Genomic DNA, 22951 nt, shown 5'->3' on the forward strand with positions numbered 1-22951 from the left:
GTACAGGGGGTGCAGTCAGTGTATGCTGAGGCTTGGGGTGCCAGTGTATGCTGGGGCTGGAGGGGAGGGGTATCAGGCTCAGTGCACACTGGGGTTGTGTGAGGGGAAGGGGGTCAGGCACAGTGGGGATCCTGAGGGATAGCTCAGTGGTTTGAGCATTTGCCTGCTAAACCCAGGGTTGTGAGTTCAGTCCTTGAGGGGGCCATTTGGGGATTGGTCCTGCTTTGAGCAGGGGGTTGGACTAGATGATCTCCTGAAGTCCCTTCCAACCCTAATAATCTAAGATTCAATGTATGCTGGGGGGTGCAGTCAGTGCACACTGGGGCTCGCACGTGGCCGGGGGTGGCACCAGAGCGCGCTGGGAGCACAATGGGGCTTGCAACCCCTACCTGAAGGTCTGTGATTTGTCCACTCATGTAGGGCGTCACTTTGAGTTCGTACATCTGCTTCCCAATGGGGACTTGGATGCGTCCTTTCTTCATTAGCTGCTCCGCCACTGCCGAGTGAAGAGAGAAGCCCTGAGCTCCTGCTCCCACCCGCAGGCTAAGCCTTTCCCCAGGGCCAGGGGGGCAAAAGTGGCCGCTCAGGCTCCAGCACTGGCACCCGCAGCATCTGCCCGAGCACACACCAGGAATCCTGCGCCTAGCCCAGTGCAGCCTCTGGAAACCAGGACCAGGACCAGCGCCAGGGTTTCTGGCGCCCTAAGCGCCGGGCCATTTCGCTGACCCGTGGCTCCGGTGGACCTGCCGCAGGCATTCCCGCGGAGGGTCGGCTGGTCCGCAGTTCCAGTGGAGCTGCTGCAGGACCAGCGAACCGTCCGCAGAAATGCCTGCGGCAGGTCCACCGGAGCCGCGAGACCAGCAGACCCTCCGCAGGCACGACTGCAGCAGCTCCACCGGAGCCGCCTGCCACCCCCCTGGCAAAATACCGCCCCCCACTATAATGCTGGCACCCTAGGCAACTGCCTAAGTCGCCTAAATGAAAGCACCGGCCCTGACCAGGACCCACCCCAGCCCCCCTCCCGGCTCACTTGGGTTGACGCACAGAGGGACGTCAGTCTGCTGCAGGGAGCTGTCCCCTTCCTGCAATGACAGCTCCTGGGCCCCCCACCCCGGCTCTCAGCATCTCCCCCACGTACCTCCATCTTGCGCAAAGGTCAGCACAACGTGCCCAGAATCACTCAGGAGCTCCCGCTTCTCCACCTCACCGCCCCCATTTTTCTTCTTGCTGAAGAACAGCTCCAGCTTGTCCAGCAGCTGCTCCTCAGAGAGATCCAGGCGGGGGAGGCTGGACAGCAGGATGCACCTGTCACTCAGCTTCAGCTCAATCTGGGGGGCAGGTACCAGGCCATCATGGCTCCAGCCTGGAGAGAGGGGGCCGGGGCTGCCCAGGACATGGCAGGAGGCAGGCACAGGGAGCTCCATGCCCCCGGCCACCAATGTGGGGAGCTCTGTGCTGGGACTGAGCACAGCCCGGCTACCGTGAGAACAGGCAGCGGCAGGGCACATGGCCCTGCAGGATGTGGGGAGGCTGCCCGCCCCTGCCAGGCACAGCCCAGCCCCCCAGCGTGCGAGAGGCTCCCTGCCAGGCATAGCCCAGCCCCGCAGCGAGCGAGATGCTCCTTGCCCCTGCGGGGGACAGCCCAGCTCCCCCCGTGCGAGACGCTCCCCACCCCTGCCAGGCACAGCCCAGCCCCGCAGCGAGCGAGAGGCTCCTCGCCCCTGCAGGGCACAGCTCCCCACCCCTACTGGGCACAGCCCAGCCCCCCAGCGTGCGAGAGGCTCCCCGCTGGGCACAGCCCAGCCCCCCCAGCATGCGAGAGGCTCCCCGCTGGGCACAGCCCAGCCTCCTGCAGCGTGCGAGAGGCTCCCCGCCCCTGACGGGCACTGTCCAGCCCCCTGGCATGCAAGAGGCTGCGGCAGAGACTCCCTGGCAGTTGGGCCTCACCTCCAGGGCTGAGGGCAGCAGCAGCTCCACCAGCTCGGCCTGCACTCGCACCCGGCCCTCGCACCCTGCACTCTCGTCCAGCTTCACCTCGTGCTGCTTCATCTCTAGGATCCTCTGGGCAACTGCAAACAGGAGAAACCAGTCAGGCCTGGGGAGCACCAGGCAGGTGGCTCTGGGGCGGGATGGGCCAGGACCAAGCCAGGAAGGGAATCCCCCCGGGAGGGCTGGGCCATGGGCCACATGAGGCTCTGCTGCGTGGCGGTGGGAGACAGTCTGGCAAAGCAAAGGGCAGCAGGGCTCCAAGCCACAGCAGCACAGCAGACCCTTGGTGAGGGAAATGCTGGGGCCTCATGCCCCAGCCAGTCACCTCTGAGGGAGGGACCCCAAGCAGGTGCCAGGCTGCACGTCTTAGCCAGTGTGTGTGGAGCTGGGCATCCCCCCAGTCTAGGCGCTGACCAGAGGCAGACTGGCCTGCAGCAACACACTTACCCTCTGGCTCCTCGAAGGTGAGGAGGGCAGAGCCCCCAGGTAGTGCACGCTGGATCTGAGGGGTGACCACCAGTGCGTTCACGTCCTCGGCCTCTGTCACGTGTCCCTTAAACAACATCTCTCTGTCCGGCAGGGAGGGCGGTGCCTGGGGAAAGCACGCCGGGAAGCGTGAGGGAGTGCTGTGCCCAGGGAGGGGAGGGAGGAGACGGCTGGGGTCCATCCCCACCAGCCCCCACCTGAGAGCCTGCAGCTCAGCTCCCCACATGGCATCGCTCCTAGGGCGCTGGGTCTCTAAAGCCTGGAAGGCTGCCGCCAGAGCACCCCAGGCCAGGGTCCCGTCTGACCTCCCAACCTATGCCGGGTTGGTATCAAGGCAGGAGCCCTGCAAGGGGACAACCAGCCACAGCACACTGAGGATTTCTGAAGGGCGTTCTCCCCTAGAGGCAGCGCCGAGCCCAGTGCCGGGCTGCGCTGTGCTGCAGGAGGCATTTTCCCAGCCGAGATGTCTCCTCTCACAAGAGCCACTAGCGGGCTGTTGTACCCTCCCCTCCAAGCAGCAGAACAAGAGTCGAGCTCACTCACCGCAACCTGCCCCACAGAGCCGCCTGATCAGCCCTCGACAGGCCCGGGGGCCCCCCAGTGACAATCACCAGATGTGTGTGGTGGGCTGGAGGCCCTGCTGAGAACCTCCTCACCTTAGCTTGCTCCTCCCAGGCCACTCTCCTCTCCTCCAGCCCTTCCAGCTCCTTTTCGAGCTTCTGCTTTTCCTGAAGCAACTTGTCCCTTTCCGCCTTTGCCAGGCAAAGCTCCTTCAGGAAGGAAGGAAAAGCTAAATCAGAGAGGAGGGCAGAGCAGCTCTGCCACTGGACCCTTCATGATTCCAGCCCTGCCCGTCCCTCACCCAGCTCTGCTACAGCCCCTGCTACCCCAGTCATACCCGTACCCCACCCAACCCTGCTATTCTCTCACACCCGCCCGCAGCTCCTGCTACCCCAGCCCTGCTCATCCCTCACCCAGCTCTGCTATTCCCCCACAGCCACCCACAGCCCCCTGCTACCCCAGCCCTGCTCATCCCTCACCCAGCTCTGCTATTCCCCCACAGCCACCCACAGCCCCGCTACCCAGCCCTGCCCGTCCCTCACCAGCTGTGCTACAGCCCCTGCTACCCCAGCCCTGCCCATCCCTCACCCAGCTCTGCTATTCCCCCACACCCACCCACAGCCCCCAGCTACCCTAGCCCTGCCCGTCCCCTATCCAGCTCTGCTACAGCCTCTGCTATCTCAGCCCTGCCCGTCCTTCACCCAGCTCTGCTATTCCCCCACACCCACCCACAGCCCCCTGCTACCCCAGTCCTGCCCGTCCCCTATCCAGCTCTGCTATTCCCCCACAGCCACCCGCAGCCCCTGCTACCCCAGCCCTGTCCATCTCCCACCCAGCTCTGCTATTGCCTCCCACCCACCCACAGCCCCTGCTACCCCAGCCCTGCTCATCCCCCACCCAGCCCTGCTACAGCCCCTGTGACCCCAGCCCTGCCCGTCCCTCACCCAACCCTGCTATTCTCTCACACCCGCCCGCAGACCCTGCTATCCCAGCCCTGGGACTTCGCTGAGCAGAGGTGGCCAGTTGTGCCAGACTGTGCTGTAGTTCTGTGATATGTTCACTAGATTCAGACTAAATGCATCCTGGGAGGGTGGGGTGCAAAGGGCCTGTTCCTAGGAACCTGCCTGGTAGGAAGGCTCCAGCTCCTTGCTCAGAGACTTCTCTTTCTCCAGTTTCCCACGAAGGAGTTCGGCTTCTCTCTGGAATCCTTGTGTCTTCTGCTCAGCGGCTTCCTTCGCCATCCCCAGCTCTAGCTGGTCTTGTTCCAGAGCCTGACAGCGTTCCTGGGAGAGGCACCGAAGGGAACATCAGGCTCCCCTGGGCTGCTCTGCAGAGGCTACCCCATCCCCACTGCCACTTCAACCCCACAGAATCCCAGTCTGTCCCATGCAGGTGCACAACGGGGCATAGCTCCACCCCAGGCACTATCAGCCCAGAATCATCTGGGTCTGGACCTCCGTGAACCACACACTGCGGCGGGAAGTGGTAGGCGCATTCTGAGCCCCTGCCCCATCCCGCCATCGACGCGCGTGGAAAGCAGCCGGTCAACATGCAGTGCCTGAGCAGGGACCCACCTTGTACTTCTCAATCTCCTGCTGCAGGCGTTCGGGTGTCATCTCAGGGGAGCTGTTCTCCAATGTGAGCTCATCAGGCAGACGGACAAAGGATTCCTGAAAGCCAAGAGAGAGGCGTGACCCCAGAGCCCACCAGCTGTATCATGGGACAGCCCGGGCCATGAGCTATGCCAGTCACTATCTGCCCGTGAGCTCTCTAGCTCCACCAGCACCAGAATTCAATGTGGGCAGAGCCAGAGGGGTGGAGGTGGAGCCAGAATCCGCATGGGGGTGGGGAAGGAACATTCCTGCTGGACTCAGGCTGTTCCTTTGCCCTGTGTAGTCTCCAGCTCCCTGCACTCAGGACTCATCTAGACTCAAAGCGCTGCAGCTGGGCTGCTGTAGCACTTCAGTGAAGACGCTGCCCACGCGGTCGGGAGGGGTAATGCACTTCGAAGAGGCGGCCGGGCAATGGGAGAGCCCTGTCTACACCAGGGGTTAGGTTGAGTGAGCTGCGTCACCCGGAGGGGTGGATTTTTCACACCCCTGAGCAACGGAGTTATACAACCCTAATTTCCTAGTGAAGACCAGGCCTCAAACAACAAACCGCCTGGCACACCCCCCCCTCATTCCCCCAGGAAATGTTGTTCTCAGGTTAATTTCCACTTTGGCTTTCAAAAGCCCAAGACAGGGACTGACTCGCCCGGTGTCCAGTTACCTCTTCTGAATCTGTCATTGTGTCGCAGACACCTGGGGAGAGAAAGCACCAAAGTGTCAGAATCTGGCACCAGAATCAAACCCCCCCTCATATTTCCCCCAACAGCATCATGCTGAGCACTGGCTCTACAGTGATATGGGCGTATCACGCAGGGAGACCCGAGCATACGCTGGTCTCCTGTCCCTGAGCCTTCCGGACTGGCCAATCACTGCAGCGTGGAGCGTTTCTCCAAGTTCAGTGGGGTGAGGAGGCTTGGGTGACAGATGAGTGCTCACCCCATGGTCTCCACAGGTCACTCTGATCTGATTGTGCCCCCCATCAGGACTGGCCCTGCCCTTCACCTGCAGGTGCCCAGAAACCCCAGGGAGTGACAGGAGACAGTCTAAAGGGAGGATTGGCTCCTAAATGTCAGGCTAGGACCAGTTCCTGGGTGGGGGGCAAATGGGCCCTGTTCTCGTGGGGCTGGTGCCTGGTCCCCAGGACTGCAACACCCCAGGGTGGGAGGGAATCCCTGGAATGGAGCACAAAGGGGCTCCCCTGGTCACCCCAGAGAGGGACTTGGGGAGGCAGTGCCCCTGGGGCACCCAGGCAGGAAAAAATGAGGGAGGGGCTCTGCCAGACCCTAGGGAGGGGACACAGAGCCACCCCCGAGTGGGGAGCACACTGGGAGACCCTGTAAAAAGGAGTGCACTGTACAACCCCCTCACACCCAGGGCTGGGCCTAGGCCAAGGAGCAGCCCCCCAACACTCTAGGGGACCCAGGACATGCAATGCCTCCCCCTCAGCACCCCGGGGGCTCGGAGCAGGGCGCGCCCCCCATGCGGAATTTGCAGCCCCTCTCACCGACCCAGGCTCCTGCAGCGGCGCTGCCGCTCCCTGCCCGACTCCCGCTCCTCTTTCACTTTCGTTTCCCGGCCGCCTCGTGCCCCGCCCAGCCCCGCAGCCTCGGCCAGAGCCAGAGCGCGGCTCCCTGGGCTGCTCTAGCCCGGCGCGTTCCCCAGGGCAAGGAGACCCCGGGGCCCCTGCAGGGCCCGCACCAGGGCCAGTCTGCACGGGAACACGGCACTGACTCCGCAGCAAACGCGTCCACACAGGGGTAAAGCTGGGATTTAACCAGGGCTACCCCCCTCCCCCGTGCAAACAAGGCTCAGGAGTGATGGGCGCCCCTGAAAGTTCACTGCCCTCAGCAAGGAGCAGGGTAACTGCACCAGCAGACTCTGCTGCATGGTGTCATTTAGCCAGCACCTGCATGCAGGCCCTTACTGACCAAGCACCATCAGTCACCCTTACACCTCGAGGGGGGAGCATTAAAGAAACTGGGACAAGGCAAAGCTTTGTGATTCAGGGAGTGAGGAGAACATGTCTCGCTGAAACAATCATCCCTTCCCAGCAGTGGGATCCTGGCAAGGATCGAATTTCCTGGTCTAACCTCACGCAGCGTATAGTGACCCTGAGTCGCTGTCGGGGGAGACCAGAGGCTTATTTGTCTCTCACTCCTCACTTCCTGCTCTTCACTTTCCCAACGGCACCTCCAATAAGTCATGAGCACAATAAACCCTCTAAATTACCTCTACTTGGTGCTGAGCTCACACCACCTTCATTTAGCTTCTGCTCCCAAAAGGTGAATGATGCAGGTGAAGACTATTTGAATCAGACAAAGTTGCCCCTTGCCCCATGAAGACCAGTACTTAGCAAAGGCAATTGGAAAAAATGACACCCCCCGCCCCCACCCACTGAACGCACCAGTCCCATTTCTTAGCCAAAGAACCAAAGCCAGCTGGAATAGCAGGACCCCGAATCATTTCCCTCCCCATGAGTGACCTTAGTTCACATTCAGAGCATTTTAGACTACCCAGCCTCCATTGCTGGAAAGGTGGAGCAGCTTTGTCATCTGCTCTCAACATTGTGTGGGGAAGGCATCAGATACAGAGACAACTCTTAGGGCAGTTCTCCAAAGCCATCTCAGTTCGTATTTAATTCCATTTAACGCTCCATGAATCCCTTCCTGGCTGGCATGGACTGTAATGACCCCTGCAAGTCATCTAATCGAAGCACAGAGCAAGCGATGTTTACACTGCAAGGCCAGATGCTTCGCACCAGGGAATATTTTACAGGGCAACAAAATGTTTTTAATACACATTTATTGATGCAGCCATGTTACAAGTTTAGAATCGCAGCTTCTGGAAGAACCATTTATTCTTGCCAGTCTTGTATCTGAAAGAAAGGCACAATCCACACATTAGGCAATGCTTGGCACCAGTGTCCCGAAAGAGCCTCAGCCCAAGCTTCAGGCCTGCTGAAGCTCACATCTGCCCAGCCTGAGCTGGGCTCTGGAGCAGCCAGCACATCTCTCCTCCAATCCTTCAGGGAAGAAACTCATGTGGGACTCTTCATCCTCATTTGCTTGGGTTAAACCCACTAGTGAGAATCTGTTCCTGTGGCACGTCAGCCTGGCCACACAGGTCCCATAACACAGAGCCCAGCTCATCATCCCGGCCGGAGAGCACCATGAAAGCAGTGAGTTCAGCTCCTTGTGAAAAGGGAGCCACTTCACTGCTGTGCAGGACTCCTGTGGCCACATCAGCAGCACTACAGGAAGCTGGGGCGAGCCTCTTAGTAGGCATGACAGGCCTTTGAAGGAAGAAAGCAAAGGAAAAATGCCACCCCCTGCACCAAATCCTGGGCCAGTGCCTCAGCAGAGGGGAATAACCCCAGAACGTAAAACTGCATCTGCCTGGACAGAACTAGCTTCTCTGGCTGCTGGGTTAAGTGCAACATGGAGATTTGTGCCCCAAACTGAGTTAAAGGAGGCCTACAATTTCCTCTTTAACCCTTTATAGTCAGCAAGACGACAGCGGACAAGGGCAGAAACTCTTGGCAGTCGCAGGTATTTCACAACTTCAAAGTCAACATGACATCTGCCCAGCCCCAAGCCAGAGGTGAGCCAGAACGGATACAGAAGCATAAGCCTGCTGCTAGCACAGGAGCCAAGGCAGTGAGGATGGCTGTAGAAGCCAATACTCCCTCTGCAGATGCTGGCTTCTCTTGAGGGGGTTGCTAGTCATAATTCCTTCCTTTGAAGGGCAGGCTCTGAAATAGGCCACTGAGAAGGCAAATCGATCAGCCTGAAGCCTGGACACACTGGAGTCATGTACCTAGGGAAAGGAATCCAGTGACACGCACCTAACAGGTAACTAAGGAACAGGTATGTCAGGAGACCAAAATTAGGAAACAGCCTCTTCAAGCCCCTAGCTGCTCCTGCTCCTCCCCTTTCTCTCCCCCCCCACACCCAGCACTTGGCAAGGTTGTTCCCTGCCGTATGTTCACAGGTGCTTGTGCAAGTGCAGCATTAAATCTTGTTAACACAACACACTGCTTTGCAAGAATCCTGCTCCCACCACTAGAATGCAACCTCCCTGGGGGTGGAAGAGTGCACACTGAAGGACAGGAAGTGACAAACTATACATATCCAGCTGAAAAGAAAGGAGAACTTTATGTGAAGGAGGGAAGTATGTAAATATTAATTTAGGATGAGGCCTGGTGTTAATTTACAGTTAATGCAAAGGATCTTAACATCCTCAAGCAGCCAGACCCTCAGTTATTGTCACTGCAGGGCCAACACAGTGCCGTTCAGGAGCATGCTAGGACATCAGGGCTACATGAACCTGCTGTTTCTTGGGGTTTCCCAGCCAACAGCTGTCAAGCTGGACACACTTCACTTGAGAACGAGAACAAGCTGGGGGGCTTGGTTGCAGGTTTCAATGACTCAGAAGCTAAAGTATTAACAGATTCCTACAGTTCAATAAAGGAGTGAAAAATGTAACAAGCAGCTGGGGGAGCGAGACAAGTTTCCAACTCACCTTTCCTCAAATTTCACCTTGGCTTCGCGCCTTGCCTTGCGTTTCAGTGCAGGGTCCCTGAACACATCTTTATTGACAACGGCTTTGTCCAGAGAAATATCAACAGAATACCTGAGAGAGAGGGAACAGCAGACTTAAACATCCCAAAGATGGGCTATACCCACATGCCAGGATGCTAGAAAGCTAGCCTGAGTCTGGCTAGACAGTACACTTCTGCCAGCCCACAGAATGGTGGCAGTTAAAACACACCTAAAAGACAGACTCAGCCCAGCACCCATAATGACCCAGGAGTCCTCAAGCACTCTGAGCCAGTAGATGGTGAGAGAGGTGCCAAGCAGCCTTTTCTTTGCCCTCACCATGCACTCAGCTGCACACAATAGAAGTGGGGAAGGGAAGGTCAGTGACAGTATCATGAAATGCTGGCTCTGCTAGAATCCCCAATATTCAGCTCTTTCTATTACACTGTCCATCAGTAGATCTCAAAGTCCCTTAACAAGGAGATCCATATCATTATTACAAATCCTCTTCAGAGCTTACAGAAGGAAAGCTGTGTCTCCAGCCAAAGAAAAAAAACATGAAAGGCCTAAATAATGGCCAATGCCACAAGAGATGCATTTGTGGACAATAGAATTTGTCCACTGACTTCTCCCACAGCGAGTGCGCCAGCCTGAATCCCGATGATAAAGGGATGGGGAAGATCATGAATGTCCCACCCCAACTTTTGAATCCTCCAAGATAATTATCACTGGACACCCAAGTCAGCACCCTGCAAATCGATTCATTGAGCTGCATAAGGACATAACTGAGGAAATCTCAGAGAAGCAGGTTTCTAGGCTTTACCAAAGAGAAAATCTGCTTTTGCCATGTTGAAGGAAACTAAAAGTAGTTTACTAGCTCTATTATAGCAGCACCTCAGTGAGCCCCAAGCCTGCTCACCTGGTGGGCATTAGATGGTTGTAGTTATAAAGCTTCACAAAAGATTTGATCTTGGATCTCTTCGCTATCTTCTTTTTTCCCATTGCAGCAGTTACCTTCCGTGGGTACCGATCGATACCAGCCACCAGCGCGTGGCTATACGGTCGGTCTGAGGTGCCATCATCAATGTTCTGAAACACACAGGAGACCTATTAGCAACGCACAGAAACCTGGATTCTGAGAGGTCACCACAGATTCTTCTACCTTTTAAACAGAAAAACTGCTATAGCCTAATGAGTTTAAGGCATTGGAGAGAGAGACAAATGGCAGGGTGCACAGAATCCAAAAGAAAATCCTCTGCTATGGGAGCAGATCTAAAGCCCCATGCCACAAAAAGCAGCACTACGGGAAGCCCCCAGAATGCTCACGCTGTATTCCATGGAATTTTTAGAGGCATCTCTTCTGCAGGTGTGCAACTCCCACGAATACAACAAGATATACGCAACAATCTCAAACTATCTAGCTCTAGGAGTTAATGTTTCTAGGCACCTCCATTCCTAGCCCGACAAGCAGCATATGGATGACAGGTTTCCAGATGCTCCTAGGTAACACAGAGAAAGCAGATGTCTAATTACCTTATGTGCTTATCCAACTCTTGTCACTGTAAGATCTGAGTGCCTCACAATCCCCCTGTGAGGTAGCAGTGCTATTATACCCATTTACAGGTGAGAAACTGAGGCACAGAGGTTATCCCTTCATGGCTCCTGGTGGGCTGGATTCCCAGCATGGGCAGACGGACGCATGCCAGATCTGCTCAAGCGAATGCGCTGAAGGTAACTGTGGACATAGCTGCATAGGCTGAAACTCAGGCAGAATCACACCACCAGCTGCACCGAGAGGGATTAAGTGACTTGCCCAAGGTCCAAAAGCAAGTGTGCGACACAGCAGCAAATCGGCCCTGGGTATCCCAAATCCTAGATTAGTGCCTAACCACTAGACAATGCTTCATATCCTGGTGCAGCACGAATGTCTGTGCACTGGCCTCTCTGTGACTCACTCAGCAAACGTTAAGCAACCCTCACAAAATCTCACTGAACACACACAGCAACTAAGGTCCGCAGGGATTGATTTAAACCACACGGGGATTAAGCGACAACTAAGATTAGAACCCATGTATCCCAGCCTCACGTCGGGACCAGGGCCTCTCGCGAGAACGCGGATGTCCCAGACAACTGTGAGCGTGGCGAGAGCCTATGGCTCTTCGGGTGGCCTGTAGGCGGCGCCTTCCCTTGCCCGCCACGCTGACCAGCCCCCCGCTTCTCAACAGCGCCCAGAGAGGCGGGGGCCGCGGGTCCCCGCAGGCGCGGCAGCAGGCGGTTTACCTTCACGATGACGGCTTTCCGCCCCGAGTAGCGCCCAGCCAGGACCAGCACCACCTTCCCGGGCTTCATGAACTTCCCCATCTCTGCCGCGAGAAAACAGGCGTTAGGGGCCGCCGGCTGGGCCCGCACCGGGAACCGGCCCCGAGAGCCCCGCGCCCCCCGCCGGGCCCCTCCACCCCGCGGATGGCGGCCGATGCCATCCCCCGCCCCCAGCACTCACCGAGACTCCAGCTCTGACGGCGCCCAAACCGGAAAAGGAAGGAGCGACCGCTTCGCCGACCTTTCACCCCGCGATTCCGGTCACCTGACTTCCGCTTCCTCCCGCCCAGGGCACGGCGCACGCGCGGGTTAGCAGGGCGGAAGAGGCCCAAGGTCCGTTCCCTTGGCTGCCGCTGGCCCTAGGAGAGCGGGAGCTCAGCGCTCCTCTCCAGAGCGGCCCTGCCGATGATACAGCGCCGAGCACGGCGCGGCCTGGCCCCCTGGCTGGAGGGGGCAACACCGCACCCCCGTGCACATTACAGTGTGTTTGAAGGGGTGTGCGGTGCTACACAGCTGCCCCCAGCCCTTGGCCAGCGGTTGGAGCCTTACACTCAAAATCTCCTCCTTTTTGAGGGCATTTATCTCCCCACAGCGGTCATGTAAACCACCACCTCCGGGAGCCAAACCAGGGACCCTGACAGACCAACATTTCACATGCTGCCCCCCACCTACACAAAATGGAGAAGTAGTATTTTCCCCACTCCATGTTTTTTCCATTTGTCAGTGGAGGTATTATTCCAGACAGCCATGCACATTTTAAAATTGAGAATCCTTTCAAATCCAGCCCTGAAGGCCAAGGTAGCCTCCTCCTTGTCACCCACAGAGCATATATGAAATGGGTGCATGTGATCATCCAGAAGTTTTGGTTTTTCCTATTAAGACATCATCTGACACTTGTGGTGCCCATTTGTGTCCTTGTTGACTCCAGTTTTTAGTTCCCAACCTATTCAGTTCTGTTCCTAAATATGGTGCAGCACACAGGCTATAAAGGTAAGGACTGTAGGTATGAACTGAAGATTCAAAGTCTAGAAGGAATGAGAGGGTGCATTAACGGTTTTATCTATTAATGTACAAATAGATAATACAATATACACAAACCACCATGCCTTATTATCAGTAATATATATTGTACTCTTCACAACACAAATACATTCATCCTATTGCACATATGCAGAGACCTAAAATCAGAACAAAATCAACATCAGAAATAAAGCAGATATCTGAACAACTAGGGTACAACACACTTCTCCAGCATAGCACTGTAAATACAAAAGGGAGTTAAGAATTAGAAAAACTCGAAGACAAGATGCTTTATGGAACCATTCAGGGCTCCAGAAAAGGCTTTCCAGCAATCAAACACTTCACCTGTGAACTTATTTGTAACTGCCACAGATTTGACAAAAGTGTGCAGATTTCAGACAAAAAATAGCCAAACCAGAATAGGGAATGTTCCATGGAAATTATTCTTGAATTAAATCTTGCCTCTCCGGCTAATCTTAATGTGGTTGGTCATAAGTACTTCTATAATTTGTTGTCCAGGAAGACAAATAGTTTATCTGAATAAATCAGCTTGGACTTTTTCACCCTTAGAAAAGCCTCTGAAAATACATGAACAGTTTCATATCTGAAGGGTACAACATGAAGGGAGTTTCCACATATATAAGTGTCACTGCTGCTGGTTTTCATTATAGTTCAGTAAACTATTTCTGCATTAAAAACGTGGAGGAATGTGTTACTAACCACTAAGTCTTCATCAAAGAAACTAACACCCTCCTTACAGTGTTCTATACATTTCACTCTGCTCCAAACACACAAATAATTTTAGGAATACAGTTAAGGGGTGGGGGAGACACAGATTCCGGTCTCTCTGAAGTTAGTGGCAGTTTGTCATGGACTTCAATGACAGCAGATGGATCCCAGTGCTCGATGGCCAAAATCTGTGGTGTCAGTCTATGAAATTCTAAATGTTTCCCCAAAGAACAGTTTCAATGCTTTTTAGACAGAAATAAGATGAAACCAACAACCCTACTGCACCAAACTGTGCGTGCTACTGAGGGGAACTGGCAGTAAGGAAACGTACTTTTCAAGCTTCAAAGGGAGCTACAATGAACACTGGGAAACCCCAACTATGACAGCCCCATTTCTAGCTATTAAATGTACAATTAGAGTGGTCACTCCCAACCCATCCCCCATGTGCCTGAGACTTGGATGTTGCTGTTTTGCCAGGAAGCTGAAGGGAAACCTGGCACTACTGTTTCCAATATAACTCCACTACATGCCACTCAGGGCATCACTGATGCCTGTACAAAGGAGACCACACTCCCCTCAGCTCTATTCCACTCAAACCCTCAGTTCTCTTTTGATGCCAGAGGTGATTCTTCTCATGCAGCCTAAATGCCATGTGGATTACCACTTCAACAGCACTGACTGATTTGACTGCAGACCTACCTGTCACCAGTGCAGGAAGCTTTGCCCTCAGACCAGCAGAAAATACTCAAATTACACAATAATCAAATACACTCCATGTAGAAAGTTGCTGGCCAAGAGATACTGACCACAGAAGTGCTTGTAGGAATTACATTGGGAATATTAGACATCTGTAACTACTGCAATGTATTTTCTACAAGGAGCCATATGAGCAACGGTTCTTGCAGCACAGGAGCTAATAATTAACTCAACTTAAACACAGTAACTGGAAAAGGGAATATTTGTTTGCAGTTGTGAAACCAATGCATCTGCAATAAAACCCTGGCCTGATGGCGTTCAGGGCTTTGACCAAAGCTCCAAGAGGGAGCTGAGATTCTTACACAATGCACCTGAATGCTCAATCCAGTCATGTGTCACCACATAGTCCAAAAAAGGTGTCAATGTCTGGATCTCTGCGGCCACTAATCCTGCAAGATACAAACCAATAGAAACCAGAGCAGAAATTGTTCCCAGGCCTCCTGTACATTCAAAATCTACATAAATGTGGGGGAGGGGATGTCTGACTCCACCACTGGGCATGTTACATCAAGCCTAAGCAGCAGAAGTAAGATACATCTGTCAAAAAGCCTCACACAGCCCTGTGTGAAACAGCAAACTGCCACAAGTGACATCTTTCAGACTAAAAATTCTGGGGGCTAAGCATGCGCCACAGCATCGGAACCGCTTCCACTGAACTCCACAGGAGCTGCTCTGATGCATTGGCTGTACAATCAGGCCCTTTTTTATTGCACTTCAGTGTCACACCTAATGCATGTGACAGTGGCAAAGCACCAACAGATGGGGTGCAGCAGCTCTGTTGTTAGCTGCATTAGTACAGGCCTGGGTGAGGTAGCGCACAACCCAAACATATGCAGCATTTCCTCACAGGCAGTCTTGTAAGGGAGGTTTCCAGTGTCAAGACATTACATTGCTACCCTAATAGCCACAATCAGCTTCAAAGGGGACAAGTATGGTCAAACAATGCTCCTCCTCTAAGGTAGTAAATTAATACATTCCTTCTGGGGAAAGGGGGCTGATCTGGAAAGGACACATCAAAAGGCATCTCTGATGTTTTTCAGCTGCCGGACAGCCAGGTCAACAGGAAGGTTGAACTTTAAGTTGCTCAGGCGGCTGAGAATGTTGAGAGCACTCTCAAAGCCTGTGTTAGCCATGTAGCTCCAGGGCTGATAATGAGACTGTACCAGAGCCCCTGATTTGCAGATCAGATTCACCCAGGAGACCAGACGCTGTTCATTTAATGCCATGCACACCAGGGCTTTCAGTTCAGAGTCTGCACTGCGCTTGAATGGATCATGCTCTGTGAGGACAGTGTGAATAGCTGTCAACAGGCTCTGCTTGGGGGTAACAGTGATGCCCCCTGTCACAGGAAGGGCAAAAGACTGGGAGAGCTTGCGCGCAGGGGACTCCACAAAGGCACGGCCATTCTTGGTGTCGTAATACTTCACAAAGAGTTCCCAGGGGTGCATGGTCTGTGGCGACGAGGTAAATGCAGGAATCAGGCATGCAATGGGTGCCAACACCAAGCTCATCCCTTGAGAAGAGGCATAGAGCCCATGAGCCATCAGGTCTCGTATAGCAATGGTCAGCTCCTTCCGCACAGCCAAAGTCAGCTCATCTCTCGCTCCTAAGGAGACATCCTGGATGCTGGAGTAGCGGAGAACATGATCCTGGTGCTGGTACTTCAGTGCCAGCTGCCTCACTTGGTCTACAGACAGTTCCAGTTTCTTAATTAAGGGAGAATAGTCCTTATTGGCCTGGTCCTTCTGCCAGAGGCTGCGGGGGATCTGACCAGTAGCACAGCCAAACTGACTGACAGCGAATATCTGCAGCACAGCAAGCATGCGACGCATAAGATGCAGGCCTGTTTCTCGCATCTTTCTGGCATCCTCTGGGTTCACTGGTTGGTTAGGGAAAAGGAGAAATGCTGTCATTAGAGAATCAGATTTATCTCTGCTTGTTCCTATATATAGGGAGCTCATCAGCCACTCTACTAGGGGGTGCTTTTGCTCTAGTGCTGCTGGCTGGGTGATTCATGCTGCTTTGCTCAAGAGAGAGTGGCAGCTTCTTAGCGCTCATGCAAACTGGAAAATGGGGCATCAGATATTCATGTGTCCCATTTTCAAACTGCCTTATCCACCTTAAATCACGTGGCAGCAAATGAATCCTATGATGGATGCTGTTTTAGCAGGCACAAGTGACCAAAACAGAATTAAGATTTCTAGTGAGGGGAGAGGGTGTTCCAGATACAGATTTGTGGATATCCCAGTATCAGAAGGATAATTACAGGGTGCCAGAAGATTTTGTGGAAGGAAGTTGCTGATGTGCAAGGAACTAGTTGTCTCAGGGAATAAACTGGCCTGCTCAGTCCAGAACCTGGGACCAAATCAAGCTCTTAAGTGGGTGGTTTCATTGTAATCTATAAGGAAGAACAGATCCACCAGCCAGTGATTTCTGCTGATGAAGAGTCCAGGATGAGAACAGCTGGAGTGGTGAAGGCCAAGACTGAGCTGTTTTGGTAAAGGTACAGTATGTCAGGAAAGACTGCACAGTACCTTGTTTTTGCATTATGTCTGATGCTAGATAATTATCAGAGGCCCATCATATTTGTGAGCTCCAAGTTAAAGAGCGATCCTATCCCTCAGTGATGTGTTGGTGCACATTCACTGTACAATCACACTGGCCAACAGGGAAAGGTAAGAGTTCAAACATGAGGTTTCTGGCTTATTGTCTGGATCAATGAAAGGGTAAGGGAAATCACCACTAGCAGGGGAAAAGCAACTCTGAATTTAGGAAGTGATGGGACACCAGTTCCTGCAGGTTGGAAGCCAGCTGGCCAACAAAAGGAGAAGCAACAAGAGCCAAATACGTGTAAATTGCCCACCTCTGTTATTCCTAGGAGGCAGCCTGGCATTTGGTTTGTAGGGGCCACTTCCATGCTTTCTGCCTGAACATTCACAATGTCCATCCTCCACCTGGCCGGGACTTCCAACTTCATCTAGAATGAGAAATCCACAATGACAACAGTTCGTTATTTTGCATCCCTACATCAGCTGGAAGATTTAGGCTACATATCAGACTGTAAGTCAGTATTGCCTCATATTCCTCTACACATGGGTGACCATCCTGCCTCTCAGCATCACACCTATCAGCGTCCCAGGTTCTCCACACACTATCACCTCGCCACGGAGAGGTCTGTGCTACTCTATGCCGATTCTGCCCCACTGAGGTCTGCACCCTTCCTCTCACTAATTCATAGACTTTAGGGTCAGAAGGGACCAATATGATCATCTAGTCTGACCTCCTGCACAAAGCAGGCCACAGAATCTCACCCACCCACTTCTATAACAAACCCCTAACCTATGTCCTGAGTTACTGAAGTTCAGAATTGTGGTTTGGAAGACTTCAAGTGCAGAGAAATCCCAGCAAGTGACCCATGCCAACGACTTGCAGAGGCAGGCGAAAAACCTCCAGGCTCTGCCAATCTGCCTGAGAAAATCCCTTCCCGACCCTAAAATCTGGTGATCAGCCTACTCCATGAGCATGTGGGCAAAGACCTCACAAGCAGCACTCAGAAAGATTATCTGCAGTTAACAACAGATTGCTACCCATCTAACATCCCATCAAGACCACCTGGGAACTCCTGCTGCATAATCGCAAGATTAATTGCCAAAAATTCAGGCTATCCCATCTAACCATCCCTTCCATAAACTTATCAAGCTTAGTCTTAAAAGCCACGAGTGTCTTTTCCCCCACTACTCCCTGGAAGGCTGTTCCAGAACTTCACTCTCTATGGTAGAAAGCTTCGTCTAATTTCCAAGTTTAAACTTCCAGTGTCCAGTTTATATCCATTTGTTCTTGTGTCTACAATTGGTACTAAAGCTTAATAATTCCTCTGCCTCCCTGATATTAATCCTTCTGATATATTTAGTAAGAGCAAGCATATCCCCCCTCAACCTTTTTGGTATTAGGACTAAAACAAGCCAAGCTCTTTGAGTCTCCTTTCATAAGACAGGTTTTCCATTTCTCGGATCATCCTAGTGCTCTCCTGAACCTAGTTCCAGTTGAATCATGCCTTCCTAAACATGGAGACCAGACCTGCACATCAGCTAATTCCAGATGAGTCTCAACCAGGTGACCTATAAACGGTATAAACACCTTCTTCATTTTTGCTGGAAATACCTCGCTGATGCATCTAAAACTGCAATTAGCCTTTTTTTAACGCCATATCTCACAATTGGCGCTCATAGTCTCTGTTGATCAACCCAATACTCCAAGGTCCTTCTCCTCCTCTGTTGCTTCCAACTGATGTCACCAATTTATAACTAAAATTCTATTATAATCCCTAAGTGCATGACCTGCACTTTTCACATATAAATTCATTCTATTACTATTACTCCAGTTTACAAGGTCATCCAGATCTTCCGTAAAATATCCGTCCTCTCTGTTAGCAATACCCCCAGCTTTGTGTCATCCGCAAACTTTATTAGACATTCCCGCTCTGTGCCAAGGTCCAGTAATAAAAAGAGGTTTAAAATAAGAATTGGTCCCAAAACTGATCCTTGAGAACTCCCACTAGTAACCCTACCAGCCTGACAGTTCCCCTTCAGTACGACCCGTTGTAATCTCCCCTTAACCAGTTCCTATCCACCTTCAATTTCATATGATGCCCATCTTTCACAATTTAACTAAATAATCCCCATGTGGAACTGTGTCAAACGCCTTACTGAAATCGAGTAGATTAGATCTACTGCATTTCCTTTGTCTAAATAACTGTCACCTTCTCAAAGAAGGAGATCATGTTGCTTTGGCACGATCTACCTTTTGTAAAACCATGTTGTAATTTGTCCAATTACCATTGACAAGTCAATTCCTTAACTAACTTTCTCCTTCAAAATTTTTCCCAAGACCTTGCATACTACAGAGTCAAACTAAAGCCTATGGTTACTCGGATCACTTTTTTTCCCTGTTACTAAAGATCAGGAACTATGTTAGCAATTCTCCATCGTACGGTACAACCCTGAGTTTACCGATCATTAAATTCTTGCTAATGGGACTGCAATTTCATGTGCCAAGTATCCTTTAACTATTCTTGGATGAAGATTATCTAGGCCCTCCGGATGTTGCATTAAGCTGTAATCAGTTTGACTTCTACCTCAGATGTGGTAATCTACCCATATCCCTCATTCCCATTTGTCATCCTTACATTACCCTAAGCTCTCATTGCCTATAGCTATAAAACTGAGGCAAAGTAGTTTATTTAGATATTGGGCTAATGCCTAGGTTATCCTTAACCTCACAATCCCATCCTCAGTGTTTAGCAGTCCACTTCTCTTTCTTTGTTTCTCTTATATATATGGCTAATAGAACCTTTTACAGTCGGTTTTAATTCCCTTTGCAAGCGCACCCTACATGGCTTTTAACCTTTCTCACTTTAATCCTACATGTATTTAGACCACACTAAGGTACGCTTTCCTTGCTAATCCCACCCATCTTCCACTCCGTTCTTGAGGCTTACTGCTTCTTCTAAACAACCTCTCTGAGATGCTGCTCATAGCCAGCGTGGTCTACAACTCCTGCCTATGGTTTTTTCCCCCTTTCTTGAGATTCAGGCTTCTGATAGTTTCTGCAGCTGCGACTTAAAGTAATTCCAGGCCTCCTCCACATTTAGATCCACAAGTTCTTCAATCCAATCCACTTCCCTAATTTCCTTAATTCTTTAAAGTTAGCCCTTTTGAAGCCATGCTATACCCAAGATACCCCTGCTGCACCAAAGAGCAGCTCTCCTGACTGTTTAAGCAAAACCCAGCACTGACCCTGAATGAAGCTGATGAACATCTCCAGGTCCCGTATTTGCGTCTTCAGCTGTTCCACCAGCTGTTCCTTCACTCTTGCAGGATTGACAATCTGGGCAACAGCCACATCCACCTGCTGCCGCAGCTCCTCGGGAGACAGCGATGCAATATCCTCATTTAGGTTCATATCCAGCTTCTTTATTAACTCCTCTATAATCACCTGCAGAACATTACCCATAATGAGTAGCATGATCTCATGTGGCCCTCCCACCTGCGGAGCCAGAATGCTGCTTTCACTTACCCACTAGTTATTTTGGGGTGAAGCCAGTCTGGACTTCATTATATCCACTAACAGTAAACTGTAGTAGTCCCTATGGATTATATTCATGGATGCAGACTTATGTTGTTGTATTACAGCTGCCTGAATCAGCACTGGCCACATGCTAGTGTTCTGAGAAAGGCACTAGCTGGTGTTAAGAAAGGGCACTGGCAGAGAATCCGTAGGCCTTACCCGCTGTCTTTCAATGACCATGGACTGGGGCAGTGAATCATAGCTGCCCTCTTGGTAAGCGAAGGTCTCCAAGTCATCTAGCTGCGTTTTGAGCTGCATGATTAGCTCTCGCTGCCTCTCCTTCCGGGCCTCAATTCGCTCCTGATTCTCCCGCTCACCCTGAAACAAGTTTATTGGAAAAGAAATTGAACGCTCCACTCATAGCCCTGGAGATAGGATTGTTACACCAGGGATGTTTGGAAGTTAATCTTACAGTCCATGCCACTAGTGAGTTCTGTGCGCCCTCACTTGCAGGCTTTCAATGAGATGAAATTCTAGCCCAGTCAGTAATATACAAAAGAAGCATTTGCGCAAGCATCTTGCACCCCCTTCTCTAGTCTTACTAGTTAGAAACCTCAGCAAGTAGAGAACTTTGTTGTAAGCAGCCAGATGATGATCATGGAGTTCTTACATATCTCAGAGTGAAGGGCAACCTGACGCCATGCCCTACATAGCAGAGAAGAGTCACGGCTCTGTGCACTTGTATACATTAACATTGCACAAAATCCTTCTTTAGCTCTCTCATGGTAAGTGCTGGGCTCCAAAAAGTCAAGAGGTCTGGGCATTGCTTTTGGATACAGCTGCATTAGGTGTGCATGTGCTTTGCCAACCACAGAAGGCTACCCCAGTTTCAGCCCCCAGATCTTTCCTATAACATATTACAATCACAAACTGCATGGCACTTTATCTTGGTATAACCTGAAGAGGATTTCAGGAATAGGTTTTCTGGATAATGCACTCAAATTGTACATAAGTGAAACAAATGCAACCCATTATTTCTCAATCAAAAGGTAGATTTATATTGAAAGTGGCACTTACCAAGGCCTCCAGGTATTAAGCATGGGAATAAAAAGCAGAAATATTCAATTACATTCTAAATTAGATTTGGGTTTGGGTTTTTTTCCCCCAAATAAAGTAACTGAAATTTTATTTATTTAAATAAAACCTCATTATCTCACAGACATTTGGGATCCTTCTGAATTACACACAAAGCCAATTAAGTACCAAGAACACAAACCCCATCTCCGCTCCTGCATGAAAATCAAGGGTAATACATGTCCCAAGCAAATGTTAGAACTGCCCTGACTTCAATCTAGACTTTGCAAGCAGTACTAATGCCTACAGGCAGAATGAGAGAGACCAAGAGAGTTCAGCCAAGAGCCACAATTCATTCTGCTCACTGTCCTCACCACTGCTGGCACAAGGTTAAACTGCAGCATTTGAAAACTGCAGATGGGCAGGAAATTGCCACAGGACATAGGTTTGGTGTATGAGACTGGAGTGGGGCTGGAAGCCTTGTAACAGTATCTTATTTAAAACTGATTAATTGCAAAGTAGCAGACTGACCAATGAGGGTAAAGATGAAGCTTCTTTGCTTCTGTGAGTAGCTCAAAGTCCCTGCCCTGCTGTCTTTGGTGATGTAATAGCTGCTAAGTAGGTTTCAGTAAAAAGGAAACAGCAATCATCCAGATTTCCCAAGTGCAAAAAGGCAGCAACATTCCCAGTTAACCTCCCTGTCCCTCTCCCCGTCTTCTCCAGTGTGCGCTGGCCCCTTGCACAGGGCTTCCTCACGAGCTGGTAGCAGGGGCCTTGGCTAGACCCAGCACCCTAATGCAGCCCCAGGCATAATTTGCTATGACACGCCTTGTTCATTGTGCTTGAGGAAAGATAGAGAGGGGTGGGGAACAGTAAATACAATTTATCTGTATAGATGTAAGATCAAATGAGGAAGGTCAACTTCCGCTGTTCTGATGTTAGTGGAAAGGGAACTAATGCAGGAGGCTAATATGCGGGTTACAGTAAGGTATTAATACTGTGTAGAAACCAAACATTATCAGCAATCTAACTGCAGCTTCCTTCAGATGGCTATTGCTGGACACACTTGTACCTTCTCCTTTTAACTGGGCATTTCATGGCTGAGGTTCAAATGTGAACTTTCATATTAAGCGATTGTCCAGACTGTGAAACCACAAAGTTGAAGAAAACTCTGTGTAGCTGAAGTCTAACTATGGTTGTGCCAAGTTAAACAGCCCTTTAGCCCAAGGACAGATCAGTCCAGAGCATGGGCATTAACAGTCTAGCCCCATGTACACAAGTTGGATTAAACCATTTTATTAGGTCAGTTCTGGATTTTGGGTCTTTTGACCTTGAATCAGTTCCTTGTTCAGAAAATCATGTACTGCAAGCAGTGCCATTCCACTTCTGTAGGGTGTGAGAATGGTGTACCTAGCATCCGTGACTCATGAGAATAAAACGCTCAGTAAAGCAGAGTGTGAAAGATTGAAGCACTAGGCAGCATGAGAGAAAACAGTGATTCTGAATTTTACTGAATTCTCCCGTCTCTTTCTGAGGGGATGTGTGCCCCTGCAGCACAGAGAACAAGTGTGCCTCACCGCTGTAAATCCTCCCCGCTGCTCAGACCTAAGGGAGGGAACTCCAGTCACCTGGAGGTAGGTGTCTGTCCGAACAGAGATCTAACTGAGGAAGGTTAGAGGTGTTGTGTGTGCAGCCAGTCGGACACCCCCCCCCGCAGTTTGTGGGGGTGTCACACACCGGCAGGGGAGGGAAAAGCCTTTAAGAACAACACGAAAGCCTGGCGGTAAACTGACCGGGGGGGGG

General features: G+C 51.5%; 3 protein-coding genes across 6 annotated transcripts in view; all 3 read right to left on the reverse strand.

The window, feature by feature from the left end:
• Positions 1 to 6230, reverse strand: part of IFI35 (interferon induced protein 35) — a 9288-nt gene extending 3058 nt beyond the window's left edge. Inside the window, exons 1-9 of one of the 3 annotated variants that reach the window (XM_032772722.2) lie at positions 6155 to 6230; positions 5308 to 5339; positions 4611 to 4706; positions 4161 to 4319; positions 3132 to 3245; positions 2437 to 2581; positions 1948 to 2069; positions 1139 to 1328; positions 390 to 496 (exon numbers count right to left, since the gene is read on the reverse strand). In XM_032772722.2, coding sequence (XP_032628613.1) covers positions 390 to 496; positions 1139 to 1328; positions 1948 to 2069; positions 2437 to 2581; positions 3132 to 3245; positions 4161 to 4319; positions 4611 to 4706; positions 5308 to 5325 — 951 coding nt within the window. In that variant the 5' untranslated portion in view covers positions 5326 to 5339; positions 6155 to 6230. Of the gene's footprint in view, positions 1 to 389; positions 497 to 1138; positions 1329 to 1947; positions 2070 to 2436; positions 2582 to 3131; positions 3246 to 4160; positions 4320 to 4610; positions 4707 to 5307; positions 5340 to 5582; positions 6099 to 6154 lie in introns of those variants that run through there. The other 2 variants (XM_032772724.2, XM_075059567.1) reach the window with 2 other exon arrangements.
• Positions 6231 to 7431: 1201 nt separating this feature from the next.
• Positions 7432 to 11779, reverse strand: RPL27 (ribosomal protein L27). Its single transcript, XM_032772730.2, has 5 exons — positions 11685 to 11779; positions 11465 to 11547; positions 10104 to 10273; positions 9168 to 9278; positions 7432 to 7521 (listed from the first exon to the last, which is right to left on the reverse strand). Exons 2-5 carry the CDS (start codon positions 11543 to 11545, stop codon positions 7473 to 7475), a joined length of 411 nt encoding a protein of 136 aa, XP_032628621.1. The 5' UTR covers positions 11546 to 11547; positions 11685 to 11779; the 3' UTR covers positions 7432 to 7472.
• An 831-nt stretch (positions 11780 to 12610) lies between these two features.
• On the reverse strand, positions 12611 to 20744 carry RUNDC1 (RUN domain containing 1). Of its 2 annotated transcripts, none has more exons than XM_032772729.2 (4): positions 20294 to 20744; positions 19804 to 20002; positions 16872 to 16985; positions 12611 to 15887 (listed from the first exon to the last, which is right to left on the reverse strand). In XM_032772729.2, the coding sequence occupies exons 1-4, from the start codon at positions 20390 to 20392 to the stop codon at positions 15022 to 15024; spliced, it is 1278 nt and encodes a 425-aa protein (XP_032628620.1). In that variant the 5' UTR covers positions 20393 to 20744; the 3' UTR covers positions 12611 to 15021. The 2 variants fall into 2 exon arrangements, with proteins under 2 accessions (XP_032628620.1, XP_032628619.1); XM_032772728.2 differs by having other exon boundaries at positions 20084 to 20385.
• Positions 20745 to 22951: the final 2207 nt, after the last annotated feature.

Source organism: Chelonoidis abingdonii, chromosome 21, assembly GCF_003597395.2.
Source record: "Chelonoidis abingdonii isolate Lonesome George chromosome 21, CheloAbing_2.0, whole genome shotgun sequence".
NCBI lineage: Eukaryota > Metazoa > Chordata > Testudines > Testudinidae > Chelonoidis > Chelonoidis abingdonii.